The sequence below is a fragment of the Staurois parvus genome, unplaced genomic scaffold (genome assembly GCF_062004578.1).
Source record: "Staurois parvus isolate SC_StPar_1 unplaced genomic scaffold, SC_StPar_1.0 ptg000175l, whole genome shotgun sequence".
Lineage (NCBI taxonomy): Eukaryota > Metazoa > Chordata > Amphibia > Anura > Ranidae > Staurois > Staurois parvus.
Window position 1 is genome coordinate 14485459 of NW_028317971.1, and position 25878 is coordinate 14511336.

The 25878-nt window shown below is 41.6% G+C and overlaps 1 protein-coding gene across 1 annotated transcript in view; it reads right to left on the reverse strand.

The window, feature by feature from the left end:
- SND1 (staphylococcal nuclease and tudor domain containing 1) overlaps nt 1-25878 on the reverse strand; it is a 987097-nt gene that overhangs the window by 882855 nt on the left and 78364 nt on the right. The window contains exon 9 of the mRNA XM_089676965.1: nt 18130-18220. Within this exon, the coding sequence (XP_089533091.1) occupies nt 18130-18220 (91 nt within the window). The remainder of the gene's footprint in view (nt 1-18129; nt 18221-25878) is intronic.

Here is a 25878-nt window from a genome sequence, read left to right on the forward strand (position 1 = left end):
CCAAAAAGGTGTCATGGGGGGGGGGGGGGACACACAGTACTGCTTTGGCATTTTAGCACCTCAAGAAATGTGATAGGCAAAGTAAAAGATATACATACATGCATATATGCACCATAGTTTGTAGACGCTATAACTTTCACACAAACCAATTAAAACACACGTATTGAGATTTTTATTTTACCAAAGACATGTAATGTAGCAGAATACATTTTAGCCTAAATTTATTGAGTTTATTGGATATATTTTAGAACCAAAATTGAAAAATCCCAAAATGTTCAGTCTTTGTTCATAGCACAAAAAATAAAAACCGCAGAGGTGATCAAATACCACCAAAAGAAAGCTCTACTTGTGTGCAAAAAAGGACACAAATTTTGTTTGGGTATAGCATAGCACAACTGCGCAATTACACAGTGCTAAACAGTAAAAAAAATGGCCTGGTCCGGAAGGGAGGGTAAATACTCAGAAGGGCAAGTGGTTAAATTATTATTAATTTAAAAATACAATCCAGTAATGTAAACACTTACTGAAACAAATTGTACAGAAAATAAAAAAAATTTTACTTAAGGGCATTTTTTATATTAAAGTCAAAAAAGGGACAATTTTTGCATTGAAGTCAATCATTGATACTTTTTTTTTTTTTTTTCTCCTATAATCGGCAAAACACCGATAACCCAATAATTTTTGCCAGCCGATATAGCAGTGCATTACTAAGATTCCTAAACAAAAGTTAATAGCTTTCTTGGAAAAAAGAAATTAAACCAAATTTAACACTTACAAATGCTCTCAAATTGCGTGATAAAAATGCAAGCTTTATTTACAACACAGATCTACACAAACATTTCAAGTTCAACAGAAAACAGTGCAAGTAAATCACTTCAATGGACATTTAATTGGCGCTCTTCTCATCCAGACTTGTACACTAGTTTCATTGCTTTGCTCAAGAAGCGCTTCAGTAAATGACGCATGTCTTATGTCTCAGATTCTAAGAACAGGGCTGGCTTTACTGGCCTGATTTTTACTGGTAATGGCACAGATGAGACAAAGTGGCAAGCATCTAAGTGGGTTGCTGCAGCATTTGAGAAATGAATGCCAAAATGAACAAGCTAACTTGAAGATGCAAAAAAAAAAAAAAACGTTAAGAATAGAAAGCCCCAAATTATAGTATGAAGCATAACAAGCCATGGCCCTAGAAGACCATGCATCTATTAAAAAAATATGGTAGTATAGTACAGCCTTGAAATCAGGCACCTAATGAAGTGAAATTAGGTTAAGGCTAAAAAGTAGCAAGCGTTGAATGACACTTGATATGCCAGCCACACTCTATACAATCTTACTGTACAATCACCTTTTGGTTTACCTAAAATATGACAAACCAAATTAATTCAATAGAATTTAATCAGAAAGGCAATACAGAGTTGATGGTAGATCTAAAGCTTTAGAACAGAAATTTAAAACAGCTGTCTGGCATGCTTTAAGCCCTAGCTGTGTCAAATGCAGAGACTTATCACACTTTATAAAAATTCCAACAGTGACCTTATCTCCTAGATTGTAAGCTCCAAGGAGCAGGGCCCTCCTTTCCCTCTTGTATTGAACTGTATTGTTGCTGTATTGTCTCCCTTTATATTGTAAAGCACTGAGCAAACTGTTGGCGCTATATAAATCCTGTATAATAATAATCTAAACCCTCTGTCTGCAGCCAATTATATTAACTGCCATCGTTATAAGATAAAGCAAAACTGCATTTAGTGTTTTAGATGAATTGTGCTTACTACAATGTACAGTAAGCATTTTACAATGCATCCACCCCCATTATTAACCATCCCACTTTGAGAAGCTTGTACTTTCTAAGAAAGCCAATCTGGCATTTCCTCTAAATTTCAATTTTAAGTTGAACATGTCCTCTGATCTACATAGTTGGTGCATTGCATGCAAAAAGCAAGCAAATTGTGGTTAAACCCTGCCACCTAGTGGCTATAGCCAAGTCTAAGGTAGTCTGTTTTATGGTGCTTGACAACGCATTCGTTACAAACATTTGATGTTATACAGTGGATATAAAATGTCTACACACCCCTTAAAATGTTAGCTTTCTGTGATGTAAAAAGAATTTTAGAACTTTTTCCACCTTTAATGTAACCTATAAACTGTACAACTCAGTTGAACAAACTTAACTTCTTAGATGGAGGGAAGTAAAAATAAAATATATGGTGCAATAAGTGTGCACACCCTTAAATACTTTGTTGAAGCACCTTTTGATTTTATTCCAGCACTCTGTCCTTTTGGGTATGAGTCTATCAGGCACATCTAGGCTTGGCACTATTTGCCCACTCTTCTTTGCAAAAGCACTCCAAATCTGTCAGATAATGAAGACATCTCCTGTGCACAGCCCTCTTCAGTTCACCCCACAGATTTTCGATCAGATTCAGGTCTGGGCTCTGGTTGGGCCATTCTAAAACTTTAATCTTCTTCTGGTGAAGCCATCCTTTGCAGATTTGGACGTATGCTTTGGGTCGTTGTCCTGCTGAAAAATTAAGTTCCTCCTCCATGTTCAGCTTTCTAGCAGGAGTCTGAAGGTTTTGTGCCAATATTGACTGGTATTTGGAACTGGTCATAATTCCCTCTACCTTGACTAAGGCCCCAGTTCCAGCTGAAGAAAAACAGCCTAAAGCATGATGTTGCCACCACCATGCTTCACCGTAGGTATGGTGTTCTTTTGGTGATCTGTGTTTTTGCACCAAATATATCTTTTGGAATTATGGTCAAAAAGTTCAACCTTGGTTTCATCAGACCTTAACACATTTTGCAATATGTTTTTGGGAGACTTCAGATGTGTGTTTGCAAAATTTAGCCAGGCTTGGATGTTTTAATTTGTAAGAAAAGGCTTCCGTCTTGCCACTCTACCCATAGCCCAGACACTGTCACATGTACCACACAGCCTGTACTTGCCAGATATTCCCGCAGCTCCTTTCAAGTCGCTGTAGGCCTCTTGGCAGCCTCCCACACTAGTTTTCTTATCGTTTTTTCAGCAATTTTGGAGGGACACCCAGTTCTTGGTAATGTCACTGTTGGGCCATATTTTCTTCACTTAACTGTCTTCACTGTGTTCCATTGCATTATTATTATACAGTACTTATAAAGCGCCAATAGTTCACTCAGCGCTGTACATTACAAAGGGGGACAGAACATGTGACAGAACAATACCAATACAATGCAAAACATGAGGGGATCGAGGGCCCTGCTCTTTCGAGCTTACAATCTAGAAGGGATGGGATAGTGGTACAGGAGGAGATAGCTTTGGGGGATGGAGTGGTAGGAAGAGTGGAGGAGGTCAGCAAGTTAGCAGGGGGTGAGGTAGGCTTCCCTGAAGAGATGGGTTTTCAGGGTGCGCCTAAAGGAGAGGAGAGTAGGTGATAATCTGATGGGTTGGGGAAGGGAGTTCCAGAGGATGGGTGACACCCTGGAGAAGTCCTGGAGGCGGGCATGGGAGGAGGAGACCAGGGAACTAGAGAGAAGGAGGTCTTGTGAGGAGCGGAGTGTGCGTGCTGGGCGGTACTTGGATATTAGGTCAGTAATGTAGTTCGGGGCAGTATGGTGGACAGCTTTGTACGTCAGTGTTAGGATTTTAAATTTGATCCGTTGCGCAATCGGAAGCCAGTGGAGGGATTGGCAGAGGGGGGTGGCGGAAATGGAGCGGTTGGAAAGGTGAATGAGTCTGGCAGCCGTATTCAGGATCGACTGAAGCGGGGATAGCCAGCGGCGAGGCAGGCCAGTGAGGAGGGAGTTGCAGTAGTCGAGTCGTGATATGATGAGGGAGTGGATGAGCTGCTTAGTGGTTTCTGGGGTTAGGAACGTGCGGATTTTGGCGATGTTGCGGAGGTGGAGTCGGCACGAGTTTGTTAAAGATTGGACTTGGGGCTGGAAGGATAGGTTGGAGTCCAAAATGACACCAAGTACTCTGGCCTGCAGAGCGGGTTTGATATTGGCGTTGTTGGATGTGATATAGAAGTCAATGGGGTCATTGCATAACTAATGCCTTGGAAATTCTTTTGTACCCTACTCCTGACACTTTTTAACAATGAGATCCCTCTGATGCTTTGGAAGCTCTCTGCAGACCATGGCTTTTTCTGTAGGATGTGAGTAAGAAAATGTCAGGAAAGACTTACTAGAACAGCTGAACTTTATTTGGGATTAATCAGAGGAACTTTAAATGATGGCAGGTGTGTACAGACTCCTATCTAACATGATTTGGAATGTGATTGCTTAATTCTAAACACAGCTACATCCCTAGTTATAAGCGGATATGCACACTTATGCAACCACATCAGTTTAGGTTTACTTACACACCCCCCCCCCCCCAAAAAATGTCAGTTTATTAATTGAGTTGTACAGTTTATAGGTAACATTAAAAGTAGGGAAAAGTTCTTAAATTATTCATCTTTATCTTTTTACATCACAGAAACCTGACATTTGAACAGGAGTGTGTAGACTTTATATCCCTGTACCTGCAACAGCTATTACTATGCACTGGACATTTAAGAGTGTTAAAAGACTAAAAATGTTACCCTGGTACAAGCTATGGCACTTTTGTTAAGCAAGACAAGATTACAAGAAGTAACCCACAGCAACCAGGCAGGAGTTTCATTACACTGATCTCTCCAGACAACTGAAACGCATTAAGCACTTGTGACATTCTTTCCTAATTGCACATTTCAATAAGGGACATAAAAATAAACATTCAAATTTTTGCATCCTGCCTTTCCAAAGTGCATTCTGGTTACTGAGTTATTGCATATTCAACACAGGTATAGTAAAAAGCGCTTCTTGCTCATCCAGAGTAACTCCTGAATACCCATAGGTGCTTTTTGCAATCCACCCATGCTGGAAACTTCACATGTAAAATCTGATCCAGCTCAGCTGGGGTCATCTATTGACATCCTCAGTGTGGTACTCTTGGCTGGGAGTTCCACCATCAGCACACTTCTGGGTGTCGACAGATGACAGGCTTTTCTTTAGTTATATTATGGCTACACGTTACTCCTTTGTACATTTGGGATGAATCTTTTTTGCATCCTCCTCTGATATACCTCAGCGGAAAGAATTATCTGAAATGCGTCTGCTTTCCAACAGATGAACTTCCAGTGGAACAAGAGGGTGTCCTCCATATATTAGCCAAAGCTCCTTTTTTCTCATCCAGTGTAGCCATCCTGTTTTAATTTTTATGGAGTCGATGAACATGTAGTATTTTTATAATATTAGAATAAAGTTTTCTGCATTTTACCTCAGTATTTCTTCAGTTGCCTTTAAAGTCCTGTATCCAAATATTGGGGGTTTTCCGATCTTTCTGCACAATCATGGGATATTGGAAACTACCCAAGGACACATGCTACCGATATTTCTATCCAGAGGACTCAGGACCTTCCACATAATACTGATCACTGTTATATATTTTTTTCCATTATTCAGTTTGGACCACTAGTCAAAATCAAAGTTTTGCCTACCGATTGCTGAAACATACCTAATCCTTAAAAAGCACCTCCAACTCCTAACACCTATTCTGACTAACCAGTCACATTCTCCCATGACAGCCAGCAACAGAAAAGAGGGCTCAACAACAGTTAATGCTTGGAAGCTGTGTTGTCACCCATAGGCTGTGGTCCATCCATTGTGGGTGCTCCCTCTTCTCTGCAGCCACCACTGGTGACACAGGGAAACCAAAAAGAACAGCCTCCTTCGCTCAAGAGAAATGTTCTAGCACTAGTTTAATCTCTTAAAGCATGATTTTTTTTTTTATTTATAATGTGCTGTCACATATATTTTTGTTTATTGGTAGAACGGCATTATATAGTAATAGAACACTTTTGCATCAATTTCCTGTGGCTCTGCAAGCTGATCCAATGATGTACTATCTGGTGTGTAGGCTCTGCAACACTAGGAGGCACATTCTGTTTTGACTCGGCAAACCAGAAGTGACATTTTCCTTGAACTAGAAGTTGTGACTGGAACGCACTGCAATTCTTCCAGTGCCACAGGGTGGCATTACAGGATGGGCCAAGTGCCATTTTGAATCTGCTTTTTCATATTGCATTGTAGAACTTCATCCCCTTGACTTTATTTTTAAGGCATACACATGCGGCATGAGTTGGAGCAACGATGGACTGGCCGTGTTATAATATGGTATGTATATTATATCCACAGTGTGTTTTTTTTTGTTCAACTTGCCTACCAGGCACTATTACCCCCTTCCTGCTCAGGCCAATTTTCACCTTTCAGCACTGCTGCACTTTAACATGCAACTCTATACTTATATGAAATTTTTATCTTCCACACAGATTTCTTTTGGGGGTAATCACCACAGGGTTTTAATTTTTTGCGCTATAAAATAAAAAAAAAACAAAAAACTGAATTTTGAAAAAATGTTTTCTTAGTTTCGGTTATAACATTTTGCAATAAATCTTTCTGCACAAATTTATAAAATGTATTCTGCTACATGTCTGGTGAAAATAACCCAAATCAGTGTTTAGTTGGTAGGAAAGATACAGAGTCCACAAACTATGGAATATATCTAAAAATTGATAAATCCTGATGTACTGGCGGCTGATCCCACTTCATGCGGAACAAAACCACCAGGACAGTACAAATAACCCCAAAATGACTGCTTTTCAGAAAGTAGCCAGGTTGAGGTATTAGGAAGAGCAGGTTTATTGAAGTTGTCACTTTGTGAAAAATTAAATGAAAAAAATTTCAGTTTTGGGGGTTTTTTTATTACTATCGCCAAAGCAGTGCAGCATCATCATAACTGGTGCGGCAATGATCAGGGACACTGACTGGTGACAGTATGTGTAAAAAAAAAAAAAAAACTACTTTTAAATAATTTTTTCCTACTCCTGTAATCAGAGCAATACAATGGGATCAATTCACTAAGAACTAAACAAAAACAAATGCGGTAAAAATGCATGCGATAATTTTTTGCAAATGAGCAATTCACAAAGAATTTTGTGGTAAATAACTCATGCAGTAAAATATCGTTCCCGACAGCTGAAAGTAAACAAAACATGCCAAATGATGAAAAAGAAAAGAAAAGAAAAAAAAAAAATCCTGTGGCGCTTGTACATACTCTGGACAAATGATCAGGATTTTTTTTTTTTTTTACACAACGAATTTCATGGTATAAACAAGCATTTTTACTGAATGAAACAGATTCAGCAGTTGTGATCAGCTGTTATTGGCCATAGATGATCACATGCTACAGATGGACTGTGATTGGTCCAGTCTGTACATGTGATCACTGACCAACCACAGCTCACAGCGCAGTTGTAAGCAATGAATGGCATAAAAAGCCATTCATTGCTTACAAAGGTCATGTGATCTGCTGTGATTGGTCACAGCAATTACCTGACGCTGGCAGCAGACCTGTGTAGTGATGTCATCAGCTATGTTCCATGGACACAGCCAGTGACAGACCACACCGGATTGCGGCCAGTGGGGAACGTGCAAGAAATGATCCTGAAAGGACACTGACATCCTCCCAGGATAATAGGGTTCCCGCTCAACCTTCATCGTACAATAGGCCAGGAAGGAGTTAGTCGTGGTAAACACTTATTATGGAATTCATCACTATTCTGGTTTTGCATGTGCAGGATGAGAAATGCAGATGAAAGGTACTCATTCATGTACAAAGGCACAATTATGGTTAAGTGTTGTATGTTTACAATACCACCCCAAATGAAGAGCATGCATAAAATTATGAATTAAAAAAAAAAAAAAAAATCATCATCTATGACCGACCAGAGGGTGCATGAAAAAAAGAAATCTGAAACTTTTGGATCAAAGATTCTTCTACAAGCTGTTCTTTAGATGCAGCTCCTACTTGCTTTTGAAAAGTAGCTCTTATGTGCTTGGATCCAATATACTCAGGCTGCAGTACCAAATATTTGTGACCTATTTTTAAGGGTACTAAGTTTGAAATCTATTTGAGATGGCATACAACACTTTAAATTTTCATAGTTCCTCAACCGATTACACTTACACGGGCTTTTGCAATATTTTGCATGATTTCCTGTAAACTGGCTGATTAGGCATTTTATCTTCAATTTGATAACTTGCCAATTGTTTATGTAATACATTTCGTCTGTGTAGGTTATATTGCGGAGATCATGTTTCGGCTATTACTTTGACTTAATATGCATAACAAAGGTAAATGTCCCTGTTGGCATTTTACTTTATGCCCATTTTAATGCTAAAATTTTTTTTAATAAATATGCCAAATGTTAACTTAAAGGGGAATTCCGCTTTGGAGGTGAAAAAAATGCAAATACGGTGACATATACAACTGCTACACAAGCCACATTGTAATTGAATGTTAAAAACTTTCCTTTTCAAGCTGCAGTGCTATAATTTTCTGTAAAATTCAAATGCAATACAGCAACCTGAAGGTCTTCTGTAAACCAATAGCAAACACCCCCAAATGTATAATTTACTACTTGTGTGACTGGCTTACTGATTTTCCCAGAAGTCTGCACCAAGTGTCAGATTTTATGAATCCCCTGTAACAGAAATGTCATTTAGGTGATATACATGCAAAGAGTTAATCACTCTGTATTCCCCCTCATTAGAACACTACAAGTCCCTCACATTCAAGAGAATACTGAGCAATCTGCAGTACTGTAAGCTGTTGCAGTTGACGCCTAGAGGTTTTGGCAATTCAAATTTGATGAAATAGCACACTAAACACATTTAGACATTCTCATGTAAGGTCCAACTATCTGGAGAGTCACCCATTTGGTGGGGGAATGGGGGGGTCACATGTATATGTTCAGAAGTGTATAGATGTCTCATGTTGTATGGAATGATGAATTATTAAAATTGTAAACCAAGCTGCGTAAAGCTTGGATAGAAATACATGTTCTTTAGCGGGTAAAGCTGCTTCAATGCATTTGTCTTTTTACCGTTTACTTGGAAGTTTTTAAGAGTGTAAAAATAAGCTCCACTGAATGGACATGCCATTAAAAAGCTGAAAGGAGAGGCTCACCTGAGTGCCATTTGCTGATAAGCAGGCAAGCACTACTCACATGGTATACAATGCAAAACCAACATGAAAGGGATGTACATATTCAATCTCACCAGTAATGTTTTTTTGCAGGAAGCTTCCCGGAGAGCAACCTGGGCTTATTTGCCCTGTCAAAAGAAGTCAATCAATATTGGGACACCCCCCCCCCCCCCCCCAAGATCCCTCAGTTGGGATGAAAGACTACCTCCTTCAGTGCAAGAGAGGGAAAAAGAAAATCATACATTTAGAAAACTGTTACCAGTTAGACTAATGGGGATTTCTCCCAATCTACCAGAACAGCAACCTGTCACTGCTTTGGTTTCCTTCTCCTGCTTGGACCGGAGGCACATGATCCTAGGCCACCAGAGGTAACATCACTCCCTGAAACCAATCCCCAAGCCTCAGTGCCAGTTCACATATATGCGGATTGGATGTGGTTTGAACCGCATCCAATCCGCATGACGTGAAAAAACATTGCTTCCTCTGGTGCCTGTTCACATATGTCCACTGCCAGTGTGTATTCAATGTGGTTTGAAAAGACATGTATGATTTCTGAGCAGTGCCTTCAGGTTCAGGTGCAGATTACAGGCTATTGACTTCTATGGGAACCGTTTCTGAACCGCATGTGTGCACAGCATCAAATCAAGAGCTAATTCTGTCCTGAACGTGACATAAACCTGACATGAACTGCTGAACTACTGTATCAATTAGCTGCGAAACCGGAGCTTCAATCTGCACCGCATGTGTGTGAAACAGCTCCCAAGCACCCACAAGGCTGCAAGACTCAGAATTCCACGTGGTCCCAGCCACCACAGCACACATCATAGGTTTCTCTCACCCCCTAAAGAGAAAGAAGAGCGCTTACCAGCCAGGTGCTTCTAGAGTTAACCCCTACAACAGTATTGGAGACAATATCCTGGAAGAAGGCCAAGGAAAGTTATTTATTCCACACAGATCGGCAATGAAAGGGATTGCGGACAACGGCCATTTGGCCAAGATAAAACAAATGTTGTACTGCTCTTAGATAATTCAAAGCAATTTAAACTGAGGGACAAGGAGGCAGGATGTGTTTTTCACTCTGTTTTCTGTAGAGTGCAGAACTAAATGTCAAGTTGCCATCTTGGAACAGGATTGAGGAGCTTCAATCTCATACTGAGAAAAGGCTTTTCAATTTTTCGGTATCTTTTCAATAGTTATTTTCCAAAAAAAAAGAGAGAGATAGAGCAAGCGCGCTAGAGATATTTCTCCTATTATACAAATGTTTAGCAAAAAGGCATTATCCAGGAGTATATTTGCAAGTCATTGCATGAAAGATTTATATTATACAGTATATCTGTATAATTTTGTAAAGTGGATAGGACATATATAAACAAAGTGTCCATAATACTTACCTATGTAATAGCAATTATTGCCTAAGCTCAAGACATGCTTGTTTCAGTTATTCAGTCCTGATTTTCCATTGGCTTATAATGTGTAGTGCAAGAATCAGCTTGTTTTAAAGTAGATGAAAGAAAACAGAAAAGCAAAGTGGGGAAAATACTTGAAAGCTGGCCACATTTATCTGTCTGTTGATTAGCTGGGAGATTTATATAGTTAACCCATGGATCCCAGACTCAAAAGTGGAGTCTTGTAGAATTTTTTTTTTTTTACTGATTATCCAAGCTATCCTGCATTTCAGACAACTTCAGCTAAAACTCAGTTGCTGTGCCATCTAATGCGATTCAAATTCCAGAGGGGATTTCAAACACCAGTTCCAAGTTTTTCTCTGTTCTGCGATTAGCATCCCTCATTTTTGGGGCCTTTAAGAAAAGATTTCAGATGGACCCACTTGTTAACCGTTTCAATACCGTGCAATTTTACCCCCTTCCTGCCCAGGCCATTTTTCAGGTTTCAGCGCTCTCACACTTTGAATGACAATTGCGCGGTTATACAACACTGTACCCAAACTAAAATTTTATCATTTTCTTCACACAACTAGAGCTTTCTTTTGGTGGTATTTAATCACCGCTGGGGGTTTTATTTTTTGCTAAATTAACAAAAAAAAGACCAAAAATTTTGAAAACACACATTTTTCTTTGTTTCTGTTATAAAAGTTTACAAATAAATAATTGTTCTTCATAAAATTTAGGCCGAGATGTATTCTGCTACATGTCTTTGGTGAAAATAACCCAAATTAGGATGTATTATTTAGTTTGTAGGAAAGTTATAGAGTTCACAAACTATGGTATAGATCTGAATATTGATCAACCCTGAAGTACTGACAGCCAATCTAATTTCTTGAGGTCCAAGAATGTCAGAATAGTACAGATATCCCCAAATGACCCCTTTTTGCAGAGTAGACAGTCCAACGTATTTCATAAGAGGCATGGCGAGTTTTTTGAAGTTGTATTTTTTTGTCATAATTTTTCGGAAAATGAAAAAATTATAAAAAAAATTTTCACTATTTTTTTTTTACATACTGTCACCAGTGCAGTACAGCGTCATCATATAACTGGCATGGCGGTGAACAGGGACACTGACTGGTTACAGTATGAAAAAAAAATATATTTTTTTTTTAATTTTTTTTTATTTTTTATTATTTTAAATTTTTTATTACATTTTTTTATTTTTTAAGATTTTTTTTCATATTTTACTATGACCAAAGTAGTACAATGTTACCATAGTAACATTGTACTACTTTGGGGAAGTGATCAGTATTTTTTTTTTTTTTTTTTTACACAATTTGCTTATAGCAAAGATTTACTTTGCTATAAGCAAGCATTTACCTGAATGAAATCGATTCATTCAGCTTTTTTTTTGTGCTTAGCTGTGATTTGGTCACAGCTAATCACATGACATCTGCATGTGATTAGCTGTGACCATTCACAGCTAGGCACTAGTATACAATGGATGGCATCATGAATGAAGCCATCCATTGTATACAACTGTCATGTGACCTGCTGTGATTGGTCACAGCAGGTCACATGGTACCAGCAACGGGAGCCGGTACTCGGATCTGTCATCGGCCGTGTCCGAGGTGCACGGCCGGTGACAGATCGCACTGCTGCGCCGCTCTGCATTAGCGCAAACTGCGCATGTGCAGGAGCACGCCAAATGGCGTACACCCGGAATGCAGGAACACTTTTGAAGCCGACAAACGGCCATTGGCTGGGCGGCTAATGGTTAATTAGATGGTAAAAGCAAAAAAGTATGTAAGCAGTTTTTTTTTTCGTTTTTTTTTTTTTTTTTTTTAAACAGGGCTTGCCTGCCCCCCTCTTCTTACTTCAGTATGACAGCCATGTTGCTTAATACACAGGCATTGAAGGCAGGCCAGCAATTGCTTTAAGGACCAGGTTTATCTGACTTTTCACATTTTTAACCATTTGCCGCTCGCCCTATAGCCAAATGGTGGCTGGCAAATGTCATCAGCGTTCCGGGTGGACGCCATATGGCGTCCTCCCGCACATGCGCAGATTGCGCTCCTGCAGAGCCGCGCAGCGGCGCGATCTGTCACCGGCCGTGTACCTCGGACACGGCCGATGACAGATCTGAGTATCGGCCCACGTTGCCGGTACCATGTGACCTGCTGTGACCAATCACAGCAGGTCACATGACAGTTGTATACAATGGATGGCTTCATTCATGCCATCCATTGTATACTAGTGTCTAGCTGTTAATGGTCACAGCTAATCACATGCACATGTCATGTGATTAGCTGTGGCCAAATCACAGCTAAGCACAAAAAAAAAAAAAAAACCCTGAATGAATCAATGTAATTCAGGTAAATGCTTGCTTATAGCAAAGTAATTCTTTGCTATAAGCAAATTGTGTTAAAAAAAAAAAAAAAAACTGATCACTTCCTTAAAGTAGTACAATGTTACTATGGTAACATTGTACTACTTTGGTCATAGTGAAATATGAAAAAAAAAATTCTTAAAAAAATATATATATTTTTTTTCATACTGTCACCAGTGTCCCTGATCACCGCCATGCCAGTTATATGATGACACTGTACTGCACTGGTGACAATATGTAAAAAAAAAAATAGTGATACTAATGTTTTTAATTTTTTCATTTTCCGAAAAATTATGAAAAAAAACCCACAACTTCAAAAAACTCGCCATGCCTCTTATGAAGTACGTTTGACTGTCTACTTTGCAAAAAGGGTTCATTTGGGGGATATCTGTACTGTTCTGACATTCTTGGACCTCAAGAAATTAGATTGGCGGTCAGTACTTCAGGATTGATCAATATTCAGATCTATACCATAGTTTGTGAACTCTATAACTTTCCTACAAACTAAAAAATACATCCTAATATGGGTTATTTTCAAAGACATGTAGCAGAATACATCTTGGCCTAAATTTATGAACAAATTATTTATTTGCAAACTTTTATAACAGAAACAAAGAAAAACCTGTGTTTTTTCAAAATTTTTGGTCTTTTTTCGTTAATTTAGCAAAAAATAAAAACCCCAGCGGTGATTAAATACCACCAAAAGAAAGCTCTAGTTGTGTGAAGAAAATGATAAAATTTCAGTTTGGGTACAAAGTTGCATGACCGCGCAATTGTCATTCAAAGTGAAACCTGAAAACTGGCCTGGGCAGGAAGGTGTAAAATTGCCCGGTATTGAATTGGTTAAGAGTTCACACTGGGGTTTATTTACTAAAGCTGGAAAGTACAAAATCAGGCTCACTCCTACATAGAAACCAAGCAGCTTTTAACCTCAGCTTGTTCAACTAAGCTTTGGCAATAAAAACTGGAAGCGGATTTGTTTCTATGCAGAAATGAGTGAATTATAGATTCAGATACCAGATATGCCTGCTTTTAATTACACTGGTGGTATAAAAAAAAAAAAAAAAAGAAAAAGAAAATTTCTTACTGAAAGCCTAATTCCAGATTGAGTGAGAAAGCATTAAAGGTTAGTTTTTCCATTTTTAAGCCTGAAGATTACTTAAAACCTTAAAAAATTTGAAACCAATAGATAAAAATAGATAGTTCCAATTTTTTATGTCACAGGATATTAGCACGTTACGAAACTCAAGATTTTAGAGAAAAAAAAAACACAACTACCCGTATTTGGTAAAATATAAAAGATGATGTTGCACCAAGTAGATCGTAACAAATTTCAGTTCCCTATACTTTCCCAAAGGCAACGCTGTAAAAGCACCTACAGGACACAATTTTAGAGTTTAAATAATGGCCCTAGAATTATCTAACAATCTACCTCTGGCATGTGTGGTGAGATGTAAGATGCGTAGAGCAATCATTTTCGTATGTAGGCACCCCAATGCATCCTTTTTTGTATATGGGGGAGGAAGGACTTTACTTTTTTTGGTTTCTCTAGATCAGCGGTTCTCAACCTGGGGGTCGCGACCCCTTTGGGGGTCGAACGACCATTTCCCAGGGGTCGCCTAAGACCATCGGAAAACACATATTTCCGATGGTCTTAGGAACCGAGACACCGCTGCTGTCTCCGGCGATGTGTGGGCGGGATGATATGCTGCCCCTGTCACCGCCTCCTCGCCGCTGATTGGCCACCGGAACTGTAGCTCAGGAGAGGCACACAGGCGGCCAATCACCGGCAAGAAGGTGGAGCTTGGAGAGGAGGAGCCGAGCGGCAGCGCGGGGAGATCGAAGAAGATCGAGGGAGCTGCAGGAACGAGTGAAGAGAGAGGCCAGAGAAGGAAGACAACTGACAGGTAAGTGCAAATTTTGCTGCTGCAGCCAGGTATGCAGGCTGTAGATGGGAGAGGGAGAGAGCGAGCCCAGGCTGGAGCAGGAGTCAGCAAGGTAAGTATCATTGGTGTCAGTGGGAGGGATAGTGCCCCATCATTTGTGTCACTAATACCAACGATGGGGCACTATTCCTCCCCTCACTGACACCAACGATGGGGCACTATTCCTCCCCCCACTGACACCAACGATGAGACAGTATTCCTCCCCCCACTGACACCAACGATGGGGCACTATTCCTCCCCCCACTGACACCAACGATGGGGCACTATTCCTCCCCCCACTGACACCAACGATGGGGCACTATTCCTCCCCCCACTGACACCAACGATGGGGCACTATTCCTCCCCCCACTGACACCAACGATGGGGCACTATTCCTCCCCCCACTGACACCAACGATGGGGCACTATTCCTCCCCCCACTGACACCAACGATGGGGCACTATTCCTCCCCCCACTGACACCAACGATGGGGCACTATTCCTCCCCCCACTGACACCAACGATGGGGCACTATTCCTCCCCCCACTGACACCAACGATGGGGCACTATTCCTCCCCCCACTGACACAAACGATGGGGCACTATTCCTCCCACTGACACCAACGATGGGGCACTATTCCTCCCACTCATACCAATGATGGGGCACTATTCCTCCCACTCATACCAATGATGGGGCACTATTCCTCCCACTCATACCAATGATGGGGCACTATTCCTTCCACTGACACCAATGATGGGGCACTATTCCTCCCACTGACACCAATGATGGGGCACTATTCCTTCCACTGACACCAATGATGGGGCACTATTCCTCCCACCGACACCAATGATGGGGCACTATTCCTCCCACCGACACCAATGATGGGGCACTATTCCTCCCACTCATACCAATGATGGGGCACTATTCCTCCCACTCATACCAATGATGGGGCACTATTCCTCCCACTCATGCCAACGATGGGACACTATTCCTCCCACTGACGCCAACGATGGGACACTATTCCTCCCACTGACGCCAACGATGGGACACTATTCCTCCCACTGACGCCAACGATGGGACACTATTCCTCCCACTGACGCCAACGATGGGACACTATTCCTCCCACTGACGCCAACGATGGGGCACTATTCCTCCCACTGACGCCAACGATGGGGCACTATTCCTCCCACTGACGCCAACGATGGGGCACTATTCCTCCCACTGACGCCAACGATGAGGCACTATTCCTCCCACTGACGCCAATGATGAGGCACTATTCCTCCCACTGACGCCAATGATTGGGCACTATTCCTCCCACTGACACCAATGATGGGACACTATTCCTCCCACTGTCACCAATGATGGGGCACTATTCCTCCCACTGATACCAACGATGGGACACTATTCATCCCACTGACGCCAACGATGGGACACTATTTCTCCCACTGACGCCAACGATGGGACACTATTCCTCCCACTGACGCCAACGATGGGGCACTATTCCTCCCACTGACGCCAATGATTGGGCACTATTCCTCCCACTGACGCCAATGATGGAGCACTATTCCTCCCACTGACACCAATGATGGGGCACTATTCCTCCCACTGACACCAATGATGGGGCACTATTCCTCCCACTGACACCAATGATGGGGCACTATTCCTCCCACTGACACCAATGATGGGGCACTATTCCTCCCACTGATACCAACGATGGGACACTATTCATCCCACTGACATCAGTGATGGGGCGCTAGTCCTCCCACTGCAAAATTACAGTTATGAAGTAGCAACGAAAATAATTTTATGGTTGGGGGTCACCACAACATGAGGAACTGTATTAAGGGGTCGCGGCATTAGAAAGGTTGAGAACCACTGCTCTAGATGCTTAACAGTTTTACATAACTATTGCTATCACATAGGGAATCAACTGTCCCCTGGCACATTGCAGCAGTTGTAGAAGTGGCGTCATAGCCGCCCATGTCACTTCCACCTGAAAGATGACAGTTACCTTTACAAATGTAAACACGTCTGGCTGGTATAGCAACCAAGAGTGTCTATCCACTTGCCCTCAAGAGGATTTACCCCCCTTCCTGACCAGACCATTTTTCGCGATATGGCGCTGCATTACTTTGACAATTGCGCGGTCATGCAAAGCTACACCCAAATAAAATTTTAGGTTTTTTCCCCACAAAGCTTTCTTTTGGTGGTATTTGATCGCCTCTGCTCTTACGTTTTGCGCTATAAAGTAAAAAAAAAAAACTTCTAAATAAATAAAATTTCGTCAAATTTACGTTAAAATGTATTCTGGTACGTCTTTGCTAAAATGAAAAAAATCCCAATATGTGTAAACTAATTGGTTTACATGAAAGTTATAGCATTTACAAATGGCAGTATTATATGCTGGAATTTTTTATTTACTACTAAATGGTGGCAATCAACGACTTATAGCAGGACTGCAGCGGGCATTCTGAGACTGGGGGGAACTGACTTGGTGTCACTAACACCAATACAGTGGTCAGGAAGGTGTTAACATCTGGGGCGATCAAAGGGTTAAATGTGCTGTTTTACTATGTGGGCTGTGTGTTTCACTGTAAGAACACTGCTTTGTATGGCTCTACTATGCAGAGCCATACAAAGCAGTGTGCAGGAGCTGAAATGGGAGAGATCTGTATTGTTTACATACAGGTCTCTCCCTCTTTGGAAATCCTCAGAGATAGCCGGGGGCCAGAAGGGAAATACTGGCAAGGATCCATTGATTTGACAGCCAAGGCCACGAATGGCCTACCCAGAACTGCAGAATCACGTATTATATACACGATTTTGCACACCTGAGCCGCCCTGAAGCAGTTAAAGACAGCATTTAAAAATCTTGACACCTCACAGGGGTCACAACGCATTTAAACCCTGACAGACGTTCAATTACTTCCCTACTCAATCCAAAACGAACATTTTCCTAAAGATGAGATTCCATTTTACTGTAGCAAATAAATTTGACTTTATAAAAACATGAACAACCAGATTTGGTGTTTGAAAATGCAGACACCAGTCAAGATCTTCACTGCTTAGCTACTTCAAGTACACATGACATGCAAATGCTTGTTCAATGAAAGGTAAGAACTGGTGTAGAGTTTGCAAGTTCAAGAAAGTTGACAATGAGTGTTATGATGCTTCGAACCAGACATTACTTTTAGTGTTCCCAGCTCATATTTTACAATTCTAGCTTGTCTACTTTCCTGGTGAAGGTTCCACTTTAGTATAGGGCAAAAGATCAGTATACTAATGGAAAAAAAAAAAAAAAAAAACTACTAAAGCAAACACAACAACTGATAGCAAGTTTCAGATGTACTGACCTTTACATTTTTAGGCATCATAACGTTTATAGTTACCTTTGCAACAAACTGCTTGTCTTTTTGATCCAGGTTGGCTGTGGGAGCAACATAATCCCTCCAAATTCGTACCTTGCGTTCTTTGGCATAACTATTGAAGAAAAAAAAAATAGTTACTGTATGACGTATATTTTTTGTTCTCCATTAACAGCCTAGATTATATTAACCCATCAAGTAAACATGTCAAAAGGAGTACAAACAGCCATTTCTGGAAAAATTTCTCCGGAAAGACAGGATCCTATAGATTTTTTTTATTGCCTTTGTACAATTAGCTGTGGTTTGACAAACTGCAGCTATAGCTGGCTGCATGGCTGGACCTGTAAGGGTAAAAAGCCTTTAAGATTTTGTTTTCAGTATGCTTAAAATATTCTATAGGCACAGTAAGATGTTGAGGACCGAAACAGCAGAGTACTACTGGAACAACCCTTTTGTGAATTTTTCCACTGGATATAGTCCAGTAATTATTCCTAGGAGGGGTGTAATTTTTTTCCAGGAGAAACTAAATCTATTTTATCTGTTCATGAATAGGAAACCTCTTTAGAATTTGAAGGTCTTGGCACCCATAGGGGTCTGGCAACACTGGTGAGAATCAAATTGGACTATGAGGCTTTTGCACATAGCAAGAGGTAAGCATATCTGCATTGCGAGCCTATTGTGGGAAGCCATAGCATCAGGTGTAAGCGGCTGGGGTTGAGCATCTCCTGCAGCCTCTTCCAAAACTTCATTTTCATATATACTTTCTAAAAGGAGGTAGTTCCATTTCTGCCTCAGCTAGAGAAGATGAAGAAACCTAGCACTTTTGGGTTCTGGACAGTGATGGCTAAATTAAGGCCACTAATCAGAGAAATTGACAGTTGCATAGAAATGTGACTTGGTGAGAAAGTTTGAATCGGATGCCTATACCAGTGTTAAAATAGAGAGTCAATGAACAGTTGTAGTAATTTGTAAACCATGAATGTTTTCCTGAATTTTTGCTGCAATTCCCTTGCACCTGGTTTCCACCACAGCTATTAAGGGTATTCCCCTGTAGTGTAAGATATAAATTGGGTACAGCAATGGGGTAAACCATTTCAGAGAAGGATACACAGCAACCCAGGTGCCGATTGTTCGTAAGTAAATACAGCCTGATGAACAGACTACATTATCTACTTTAAGATGGACACAAAATAAAAAAAAAAGGTATGATATGGAATATATTGAGAAGTTTGTTTGCCCCAATGCTTGCACAGTTTGTTTTAATGTGACCCTTGTCTGGAACAATAAGCTCATGTGACCTGTACGAGGGTTAGAATAGTTGGAATACAGGAATCTTTATCTGCATCCATGTGCTGGGTCAGTCATTCCAGGTGCTAAAGCTACTCAAGGTATTAAAGCTACAGCTTCTACATTATACCTGAACAGCTAGCTTATTTTGACTAAGCAACAGAAAGCCTCAATGCCAAAGTCTCGTTTTCGAACACTTATGTATTAAAATACTGCTCAAGAACATCTAATGAAATCTGTGCATGAGCAGTTCTTGCAATGACAAAGTGGAAATTTACATATCAAATCATAACAATTTGATAAAAAAAATAGTTCAGCAAGGAACGTACAGTGGATACAAAAAGTCTAAAATCTCAGGTTCCCATGATGTAAAAAAAAAAAATTACAAAAATAATTTCAGAACTTTTTCCACTTTTAATGTAACCTATAAACTGTACAACTCAGTTGAACAACAAACTGAAATCTTTTAGGTGGAGGGAAGTAAAAATACTAAAATATGGTTGCATAAGTGTGCACACCCTTAAATAAGAAAGCATCTTGATTTTATTACAGCACTCAGTCTTTTTGGGTATTATCAGCATGGCACATCTTGACTTAGCAATATTTGTCCACTTTTCCTTGCAAAAACACTCCAAATGTGTCGGATTGCAAAGGCATCTCCTGTGCACAGCCCTCTTCAGATCACCCCACAGATTTTCGATTGGATTCAGGTCTGGGCTCTGGTTAGGCCATTTCAAAACTTTAATCTTCTTCCAGTGAAGCCATTCCTCTGTTGATTTTGATGTATGCTTTGGGTCGTTGTCATGCTGAAAGATTATGTTCCTCTTCATGTTCAGCTTTCTAGCAGATGCCTGAAGGTTTTGTGCCAATATTGACTGGTATTTGGAAATGTTAAAAATTCCCTCTACCATGACTAAGGCCCCAGTTCCAGCTGCAGAAAAATAGCCCCAAAGCATGATGTTGCCACCCCCATGCTTCACTGTGGATATGGAGTTCTTTTGGTGATGTGCAGTGTTTTTGTGCCAAACATCTTTTGGAATTATGGTCAAAAAGTTCAACCTTGGATTCATCAGACCATAACACATTTTCCCACATGCTTTTGGGAGACTTTAGATGCGTTTTTGCAAAATTTAGCCAGGCTAGGATGTTTTTCTTCGTAAGAAAAGGCTTCCGTCTTGCCACTCTACCCCGTATCCCAGACATATGAAGAATACGGGAGATTGTTGTCACATGTACCACACAGCCAGAACTTGCCGGATATTCAGGCAGCTCCTTTCATGTTGCTGTTGGCTTCTTGGCAGCCTCCCACACCAGTTTTCTTCTCTTTCAGCAATTTTGGAGGGACGTACAGTTCTCGGTAATGTCACTATTGTACTATATTTTCTCCACTTGATGACTGTCTTCACTGTGTTCCATGGTATATCTAATGCATTGGAAATTGTTTTGTACCATTCTCCTGATACATTTTAATAATGAGATCCCTCTGATGCTTTGGAAGCTCTGCGGACCATGGCTTTTGCTGTAGGATGCAAGAAAATGTCAAGAAAAACCTACTAGAACAGCTGAACTTTATTTGGGGTTAATCAGAGGCACTTTAAATGATGGCAGGTGTGTACCGACTTCTATTTAACATGATTTTGAATGTGATTGCTTAATTATGAACACAGCTACATTCCCAGTTACACTTCTGCAACCACATTATTTTAGTTTTTTAGGTTTACTTACACTCCAAAAAAAAAAAGAGATTTCAGTTTTTCAATTGAGTTATGCAGTTTATAAGTAACATTAAAAGTGGGAAAGTTCTGAAATTATCTGTCATTTTACATCACAGAAACCTGACATTTTGACAGGGGTGTGTATACTTTATATTTACTGTACATTCCACAAATTATGCTACCAAAATTAGTGTACACTGTAAATTGCCTCCATTTATCCCATGTCTTCTTACTGGAGGCTGCCATTTTGCTGAAGACCTTAGTATTAAATCTTTAGCCTGTCAATAGATTGGCCTCTACAATTTCGGCAGAGTGCCTAAAAATAGAGAGCAACTGAGAATGTGCAGAGCAGAGTGATATATTATTGGATTTTAAATATTATAGGCACTTAGTTTTATATGTTTTGCATAGCTATATCTGCAAAAGGAGCCAGCCTGAAGTGATTTAACAAGACTTAGTTTTCTGACTGAAGTTCCACTTTACAGGCTCTTGCATGCAGCCATATATAAAGCATGTAGGCATACAGAGTTAAGTTTTGGCTATACATGTCGCAGTGGACAGTTACCACTGTAGCATATTTTTGCCCAAGCATACATTTAAAAAAACAAAAAACACAAAAACATTTATACACATACAGGCATTTTTCAGAACTTCCATTTTAAATAAAAACATACGCCTGTGCAAATGTAAACACAAGTCAGCATTTACATCCAGTCTCATCTGGTGTTTTTTGTAATGCATGTCTATGGGCAGGAATGTGCTGCAGCTGTGGCTCCCGGGCACCACAGCTGAAATTCTGTACACCCATAAACCTTAAAGACTGTGCAAGAGCCCAGATAGATCTTCATACAATTTCTACCTTGTAATTTGTCACAGTTTCTCTACAAATGAATTATGGTTTGTATAAAATGACAAAGCCCTTTGCAAAATTGGCTGCACTCTTTGCAATACACATTCTGTTTCTCATTTGAACTGGATCTTACATGTGCTCTGAAAAGCAGGGATTGATTTTTTTTTTACATCTGAGAATACTATCAGGAGCAGATTTATAGCATTACACCACCTGCTTTTCTCACGTTAATATTTACATAATTAAAAACTTTAACTGTACAAGTTTAGCTTGTTATACCAAACTGCAGAATTGTTTGCCACTCAAGCTACCTATAGCAATTTCAAGAAGACGGACTTCATTAAAAACACTACAGAACTGGCTTGAAATCTGCATTCCCTTCTGTGTCACAAATCACAAGATGCTGGAACAGACCTCTGCAGTTTTACCTAAAAGCAAACTCAATTACACTGAAAGCAAACATCTGTTTCTGCAGTTTAGTATCATTTTTCTTTAGCTATCAAGTCAAGCTTGCAATAATAAAATCACAATGTGGTATGGTTCTGAGTTAGAAATGTACTATAAACTGATTTAAGATTTTTTTTGCCAGTTTGATCAGCACAAAGCTTGTCAGCATGACAATACTATAAGAAGCCTTGCGTGGTTCATACGAGGGAGCTTTAACTCATTATTCAATATGTAGCCTGTATATACAGCTTAATGATGCTGTTCTCGTGGTTTACTGCTCTTTACACATACCTATTTTCTCAGACTGAAAGAATAAAGCTACAAAATACACTTTCAGATAGACAGTTGTAAGGCCCTGTTCACATCTGGTGCTTTGGAACATTAAATCGCACAATAGTGGCAAAAACGCACCACGCTTGTTCGGGTGTCATTCATTTTCAATGGCATTTAAATGTGGTGTGGTTCTGCCACGATAAATCTTGCTGCACTCAGGGCAAACTGCATTGAGAAGCTTGTTGCCCAAGAAGGAGCTTTATCTAAATGTGGTGCCATTGAAAATTAATGGCACCCGAACACACATTGTGTGTTTTGCCACTATTGCAATATGATTTGAGATCAAAGGCAGAATTGCAGCAATTTGGCTTGAGATCCCAAAAACGCCAGATGTGAACAGGGCCTAAGAGGGATACCAATAAGAGACATTGGGGAGCAGGCATACCTGTATACCCAAAGGAACACCATCAGGGCCATTAACAGTTCAGGCCTGTGACTGCATGGGTTTCCTCCGGGTACTCTGGTTTCCTCCCATACTCCAAAGACATGCTGGTAGGTTAATTGGCTCCTGTCTAAATTGGCCCTAGTATATGTATATGTATGAATGTGAGTTAGGGACTTTTGATTGTACACTCCTTGAGGGTTAGGGACTGATGTGAATGTACAATATGTATATAAAGAGCTGAGGAGGAACCAGCCAGTGAGCCTGAAGCAGAAGAGCTGGCAACAGGGCCAAACATTGCTGAGCTGTACCCAGTACCAACAGCTTCAGTCTCCCTGAAGAGGTGGACAACCTTTCTCCTACACTGACAGGGACATGGGATTTCCTGCCAGCAGCATCTTTGGAGGTAGAAGAAACTTCTCCAGCTGAAGCGCTGACAACCGGACAGAGGGTCCAGGACCTCTGCCCCACACCTGTGGTAGTTTCAGAGGCCCAGGGGGAGAAGGGAGAGGAGGTTATTGTCCTCCCTCCCCCACAGTCAGCCAGAGTGGAGGAAACTGTCTTCCCTCCCAAGCCAGGATCTGTGCACCAGGGGGACAGTGACAGAGGAATGCCATCCCAGCAGCAGATCCACAGTCTGGGAGTGGAGGAAGCCAGTCTCCCTCCCCTACGGTTAGCCGGAGCAGATGTGGGGTCCCCAGCAGAAGTGCTGGCAACAGGGCAGAGCGCCGCTGGCCTCTGCCTAGCAACTACAGTCACCACCTGGATACCACAGGGATGCTGCGCAGCCGGCCCAGATCCCCCACAGCATGAATGAGTCAGCCCAGCCGCCCTGTCTACTCTCCAGCGGTTGAGAAGACTTCAGGGAGAAGGACCAGCCCGTACTTCTCCCCAGCGGTGGGTATGTTCTACGAGAGAGGCAGAAGTTGGCTGGGAGAGTAATGCTTTGTGTGGGACAATTTGTTTGGGGTACTGTGCGGGTGCTGGCATTGGGGGATTGGAAGTACAGACTAACTTCGGAGTCCACAGTCTGGGGTTTACTCCTGTGTTAAGTCTCCTGCCAAAAGGGGAGATATGTGACGGGAGTCACTTTGGGTGGGGGGCCCATGGAACACAGCCCTCTTTGGAGGGGTGGGGAGACCCCCGTCTCAGCTCCCCATATCCCTCTTATGTGTAAGTCACCCTGTGTCTGTTAGGGGTGCAGGATGAAATGTCCTGCTATTGTGTAGACATGTATAGGTGGGGTGTGGCGGTTGTTCATTGTTCAATGCCATGTGGTTGTCCCATTGTTCGAATGTGTTGCTTGGGAGCAAACTATTATGGGATGTATGTTTGTGTATTGGCTTGGTGGGGGGGTGTCTGCTGTGTCTCTCGTTACTAAATGTATTGCCCAGCCCTGTGTATATATCTTGTATCTGTGTTCGGACAGGGAAGCGGGAGTTTAACGGAAATACCCTAGTGCAGTCGGGGTCCGGTTCCGTTACATGGACATTTTCACAAAGCTTAAAAACTAGGATCAAATCAGATTAATGGGCATAGGCTAGAACTATTAAAATATAATGTAGAAATAAAATTTAAAAATATGACCATAGAAACTGTTTAATACACTTACAGCTACGGAAATCACTGCATAATGAGGGTTTAGTGCCGCTTATTTTCATTTTGTAAGACTAGCAGCCTCTGAGCTGCTTCTTCCCTGGGCATCAGTCTCGTAACACCCACTTAACCGCAGTATTTCCCAGCTAACCAGCAGCAATGTGACCTCTGGCTGTAATGATGACCCAGACATCTGACTTTCATCTGTCACACCCTTATTCACACAATTCCTACGGCTACAATTCCAACTGCATGATAGCAATTTAGTCAAGCCTCAGTTTTATAGAGGGAAAGACCATAAATGGGGGAGACTTGTGCTTCTCAGTGAACTCCCAGGATTTTCCAGCAAGTACAAACATCCAATTTTCTCACTCATGGCTTGATGGGTACAGGATTCAGACTATTCGGAAGGGGGGGGGGGGAGCGGCAGGACAGGACCGGGGGGGAGCGGCAGGACAGGACCGGGGGGGGGGGGGAGCGGCAGGACAGGACCGGGGGGGGGGGAGCGACAGGACAGGACCGGGGGGGGGGGAGCGGCAGGAAAGGACCGTGGGGGGGGGAGCGGCAGGAAAGGACCGGGGGGGGGGGAGCGGCAGGACAGGATGGGGGGGAGTTGATGTCTGCGAATCGTAGACTTGGTGGCCCTGGTGACTCCTGTCCTCTGGCAGGGAGCACCGCTGCAGTTGAGGGCTCAGTGGTGTGGACGGACAGGGTGGTCGGTGCGGGAGGCTGCATCCTCCACTCCATCAGCTCGGGAAGGGGGGGGTTGGGAGTTCAACAGCAGTGTGGGCCATGGTGACCTGGCACCTGGGAATTGCTGAGATCTGCAGCACTACATAGCAATCCAGTGGCACTAACAAGGAAGAAGTATCAATGGAGGAAAGGAAAGCCACCAGAGCTACCCCTCCCCGAGAATGCTTTGACCGGAGGATTAACTTGGGAGACAAACCTGTCCAATTGTGTGGAAACTGAAGGCCACGAAGTACATAACAGATGACCCTGACCAGTAAAAGATCCTGAAACACCCCTAGGTGTTGGGCCCCTTCCTTGGAGTCCAGGTAATGCCAGCTGTCAGCCAACTGCCCACACTTGGGATGTAAATGGCAGACAGGGTTGGAACACAAAAGTTCAGCTCAGGACAATTCTTTCTATTTTGTTCCTCA